The 5,843-nt window shown below is 44.0% G+C and overlaps 1 protein-coding gene across 2 annotated transcripts in view; it reads right to left on the reverse strand.

Annotated features, from left to right (window-relative positions):
* Positions 1 to 4,604: 4,604 nt before the first annotated feature.
* SLC19A2 (solute carrier family 19 member 2) overlaps positions 4,605 to 5,843 on the reverse strand; it is a 17,417-nt gene continuing 16,178 nt past the window's right edge. For both annotated transcript variants that reach the window (XM_025210911.1, XM_025210910.1), the window contains exon 7: positions 4,605 to 5,186. In XM_025210911.1, coding sequence (XP_025066696.1) covers positions 5,004 to 5,186 — 183 coding nt within the window. In that variant the 3' untranslated portion in view covers positions 4,605 to 5,003. The remainder of the gene's footprint in view (positions 5,187 to 5,843) is intronic.

Raw genomic sequence — 5,843 nt, forward strand, 5'->3', positions numbered from 1 at the left:
TACCACACACACAAGCTGCCTGTACCATTGTGCTGCAGGTTAGCTGCCCAGCATACACCATGGTAGTGGGGGCAGCAGCAGCAAACACCACCACCACCAGCATTCCATCTCCCAGATAAGGGCCCAAATGAAACCCAGTTAAATATTCTCTGGCTACCACCTTACCTGTATAAATTGCAGCCCAACTGACTTCTGGTTTTGGTTTCTGAAGTCACTAAGTTTGCCGTAAGAGCCTTTCAAGTGGTGCCAAAAGTCCAGCTGAACTGTAAACCTCTCTATGCTGGATCACTTATGTGAACCAACAAAGTCAGCCCCACACCTTGGGCCTATAGAGCTGAAGCATAACCCTTCTGTGCGGGTCAGGTAGAGCTGGAGTAGTAGCAACTTTCCTTAGGCACATATTAGTGACTTGGAACCTGTGATCCTTTCTTTAGTCCCCATCTCTGGAACCTGCTTTCCCAGATCCCCTCCCACATTGCTGCATTTGCAGTTGTCTTCTGTCCCATCCATAAGCGAGTTTCACTCCTTGTTAAACAAACTTGCTTTAGACCCATACACCAATATCTTTGGACAGGAGAAGTCCTCTGCACACTGTGCAAGGTCTCTTTGCTGCCATGCTTCTCAGATGCCTGAAAATCTAAAGATGACCCATAGTCATCTTTGAAGATTTGTTTCAGAGACAATTCCATTTCAATTGTTGGAGATCTTCCCTGTTCCATTATGCAACATGAATCATGTGCTAATTGCAGTAGCAATGAATAAGATACAAGCAGGAGGTCTTTTTAGGAAACACTGTAAAATACTTTATTTGATAAAAATACCTTTACAATTGGAACAAAAATAATACAGTTTTGCAATGTTCTGTACATTTGAATTCCTGCTTCTCTTCAGAGGCCACTCTCTCTCACACACAATCCTATTACATTTCAGTCTTTCTACTGCTCCCATCTCTATAGCAGCCTGCTACTACAGTGACAATGCAGAGGATCAGCTTCAAGAGAATTTCTTAGCTTAAGAGCCCTGCATTCATTAGCATGAATCTCCACATGGTGTAAAGAAACATTCTACAGTGTTCTTGCTTCAAGGCAAGACATTTGGTAGTAAAGACACTTTGATTTTGTCATCACCTGTTAGCAACATTACTGACAAAATTAAAGATGAGGTTTTAGATCCAGTGCTAAGTGAATGGTTCCCCAAAAGGAAACCGTTTTTTCCTCCCTTCCTTACAGATGTGATCGAAGACTGAGCTTCCATCATGCTCATTACTCAACATGCCCAACTGCCCTCACATACACCCCCAACCTTCCCATATCTTCTTGGCCTGGCTGAGGTGCAAACACCAGTCACAGGCCATGCCATTACTGTACTTTCCCAAAAACAGTTCTCCCACCATTATTAGTCACCATTTCACTTATCTTAAAACCTCACCTTTAAAAAGGAAACTTCCTCCATCCCCCAGCAAAAAAGAGAGGGAATAACAGAACATTTAAGGATTATTTTCAAGTTTCTTTTTCAAAATAAGGCAGCTAAGACTACAGGCAAACATACCTTTTAACTGCTTTAAAGGGGAAAGGGGAGCTCCCACTTGGTAGTGTTGTTATGACATAACTGTTAGGTCTGCATGACCCTGTAGCAACAAGAGTTAGCTAAATCACTGTAACTAACTCAGAATGAGACAGGGTTAAAGCTCCAATAGTTTTGCTACACTTGCATTTCTACAGAAGTATGTAGATTTAACAGCTCATAACAGCTTATATCAGTATTCTTTGATAACAGTACAATTGTTGTCAGTCTCTACCCTAATGAGATACCTATTTAAAGGCCAGCAAAGACAGGCCCCAGAAACATCAGGATCAAGATTTCAAAACCCAGGAAGTTTGGGGGAATGTAAATACAGGGTTTTAATTCTCTGTCAAGCCTAAACGGGAAGAGTCAACATCACTCTAGGTGGGATAATTAGTTCATGCGTGTTCATTCTCTGGACCCCTCTACTAGCACACCAGTCTCATAGATTTGGCTTCCAGTAAGTTTCACTGCACAGGTACCCACAAAAGGCTCTGTAAACTTGTGATGAAAAATGCTAAATGAGCAGAGTGCTAGCCCATAGTTCTGGTGGGGAACACTTTGGGTAGCTCGATGCAAGCGTGTTTTAAATAGTTTTACAAGCAGGACATGTAGATACCCTTTCCACCCCTGAGGAAAGTGGCAGTCTGGGATTGACATCAGGCTGCAGAGACTCCTCCCTGATTGGTTCCCTTAGCATTATGTTCAATGTTGTTTGGTGACTGTTAACCTCTGTTCTGAATACTATACTTTTTACAAGGGATCTTGGCTGCAGCCATATCGGTCTAAGCAAAAAGGCAGACAAACTTTTTGGGTAGAGGTGATATCTTTTATTAGACCAACTAAACAGTTGCAACAACTTTTTTGCAACTATTTAGTTGGTGTAATAAAAGATATCACCTCTATCCAAATACTTTTGCAATACAATTTTGTTGTGAGTTGACTGTGCCTGAGAGGAAAGAGAGCCTCAAAGAACTGGACAGTAGAGAAAGGGCAGTCCTAAGGAGGACAGAAAGTTGCAGAGAAAAAAAAAAAAAAGTAGTCCCGGGGAGAACAGAGAGGGTCTGAGTGAGGACAGAGAGAACTGCAGTGGCACAATAAAGACTGCTTGTTTAGAGATGAACAGTCTGCTGTGCTGTTTGGGATGTCGGCTCTTTCTCCTGCCCCCACTTTTGAAGAAAACAGCTCCCTTATCAGAAGCTGATAAAAAGGAGCTCTCTGAGGTGGGGGGTTACAGATAACCAGGGAAACTACACCAGGGCTTTAAGGGGTCCTATGGGTGAAGGAGATCAGGCAAGGCTTCTTCTTGGAGAGTCCCAAGGCAGAGCTTCCTTCCCTTCAAAAGTAGTGTGATCCCACATCAAAAACTAAAAAACAGTATTCATCCCTCTTCTGCAGACGAGCCAAGGAGAGCCTGAGGCTCACTTGGGGCTGATCTACTTCTGAGGATGGATCATGTCTCTCCCCAACTAGAGAGGAAAGGGAGAGGGAAATAGCCTGCCTCTCCATCATACCTGTAAAACCTCAATTGCACATAAAGTTGCTTCTGCGGGTTCAGTGAATAAACACACTATAATCAGCTGGGTCAGAAGAGAGTCAGAGGAAGAGAAGTGACCTTAGCTTCCCCTATCAGGATTCCCAAGGATTCACCCCCTTTCTCCCCTGCTCTCCAGCTCCTTATTGTACTGCACAGTGACAGGCTCCATTCTTGCAGCTTGCCACAGATTTATTCACTCTCCCGAGAGACCCAACTTAAGATAAAACAGGCTAATTTGAATCCTAGCCCTACCCTCCAGCAATCCACTACCCCTCCACCCCCGGCTTGGTGTCATCTACAAACTTGTTTCCCTTCCCAAGTTTCTCCAGTGCACAGAGCAGATACCTCAACAAATTGAGATGGGACCAAAAGAAGCCTCCTGTGGTTCAGTAAGGACAGTTGTGAAGTCATGCACTTAGAATGCAACAACCCCATGCAGGCTGGGGGCTAACTGGCTGGGAAGCAGCTTTATAGAAAAGGACCTGGGGATTACAGTGGACGATAAGCTGAATATGAGCCAACAGTATGTCCTGGGAGATGCCCAGAAGACAAACAGCATACTGGGCTGCATTAGTGGGAGTGTTGCCATCAGATTGAGGGAAATGATTCTTCCCCTTTATTTGGCACCAATGAGGCCAAATCTGGAGTAGTGTGTCCAGTTTTGGGCCCCCTACTACAGAAAGGATGTGGACAAGTTGGAGAGAGTCCAGCAGAGGGTGACAAAAGTGGGTCAGGGGGGAGGGCACATGACTTCTGGGGAGAGGCTGAGAGAACTGGGCTTATTTATTCTAGAGGAGAAAAGACTGGGTGCATCTATATGTTCAATTAATGCACATTAAATCCAGTACCTCCACGTACTTATACACAATATAAGCCTTTGTGGAGGCTGCTCCAAAGCACTGGAATTCCAAGGCACTGGAGCAGACTGAATTCATCAAATCTGCTGGAGCATGGCAATTACTGTGCTCTGGCGTCCTGTGTTTCAGCTCAAATGAGCTTTAGTTAAGCGCCCCTGCCACCATTTTTAAGTATGGAGACGCATCAGCACTTTAAATTAGAGCAGCTTTTGAAGCCACTCTAATTAAAACGCCACCCCTCCCACCCCCAGAGCACATGTAAAAGTGCCCTCCATTGTGAGGTACTAAAAAAAAAAAAAATACACATTAGCTTATTTTAATGTGCATTAGCTAAAGAGCATGTTTCCTTGTGATGTTTTAACATGCATTATAATAGATTAATGCGCATTAAACTGCATGTGTAGACATGCCCACTTAGGGGGGATTTAATAGCAGCCTTCAACTACCTGAAGGTTGGTTCCAAAGAGGATGGAGGTAGACTGTTCTCAGTGGTGACAGATGACAGAACAAGGACCAATGGTCTCAAGTTGCTGCAAGGGAAGTTTAGGTTAAGTAGTAGGAAAAGTCTCATGGGGGGGAGGGCAGAAAAGCACTAGAATAGGTTACCCAGAGAGGTTATCATCCTCAGAAGTTTTCAAGACCTGGCTAGATAAAGCCTTGGCTGGAAAGATCTAGTTGGGACTGGTCCTGCTTTGAGCAGGGGGTTGGACTAGGTGACCTCCTTAGGTCCATTCCACCCCTAATTTTCTATGATTCTATGAAACCCTTTGTCAAGCCAGAGACCAGGCAAGTGCTAAGTTCTTCAGAAGCAAAAGTCACAGGTAAGGTTTTCAGAAGGATCAGACTTGCTTGTCAGCTAAGTGAAGGACTTCATCTGCTGGTAACTTGTCAAAAGGAAAAATGCCAAAGAAATGAGCGTTTTGAAGACTAGCTCACTGCTGATAACTATTACATTGTAAGTAAGGGCCCAGTCACAAACCCCAGGAGCCATTATGGCAACAACTGAAGATCTGCCCCCTCCCCCAAAAAGAAAAAAAAACCTGATGTCAGTTTTGTTCTCTTCTTAGTATTTGACCCTGGCCCCCTCCACAGCAGTTCAGGGTCAATGGCTTTGCATCACAGGAGTCCAGAGTCCAAAAGGATAAGAGGCTAGAGGACCTTCCCTGGTCCACGGGATCAGCATTCTCTATGCCAGAGCGCACATTAGCTTCCCTCTGGAACTGTATTATCTTAGAAGTGAGAGAACACAAACTTTCACAGTGCAAGAAAACATTGCTGACAGCCAACTCATTGATGCCAGCAAGTTAATCCAGAACACATTAAAGCTCTTGAGGGAAGTTACCCATGACCAGCTATGTCTTGCAACACCAGCAGCTGGAATGACTCAACAGGCAGAAATAGCACACTCAGGATGAGGAAATGCATATATACAGACATAAATCTAAAGTGTATTTAGTGCTCATTGGTGTGCATCTGACAGCACAGGACAGGCACCATGTCTTACTCCTAATCTGCAGCACCCTCTGCTATTCCAGCCCTGGGCTCCCTGCACAGCTCTGCCAATGCCCTGCATTGCTGCCCTGCAGCACAGCTGGATTTGTCTTGCTCAAAGACTGGCAGATGTACAACGGTTACATTTATACTCTTATATCCTTATATTTAAGGATGATATTGAGAGTCACGTGCCAGGACTAAGATCTCACTAGACTTTCATTTCTTGAGCAAACTTGTTGTACCTCCCCACACATGCAACTGAAGTATAAAAGGCATATGAGAAGGTACTTTGTTCTTACTTACGTAAGATCTAATTAAATAACTTTTCCTTCTAAAGCAAGCTACTAATATAGTATAAACACACTTCAAGTACAATTCAGATTGCCTTGGAA

Source organism: Alligator sinensis, unplaced genomic scaffold (assembly GCF_000455745.1).
Source record: "Alligator sinensis unplaced genomic scaffold, ASM45574v1 scaffold327_1, whole genome shotgun sequence".
Classification (NCBI taxonomy): Eukaryota; Metazoa; Chordata; order Crocodylia; family Alligatoridae; genus Alligator; species Alligator sinensis.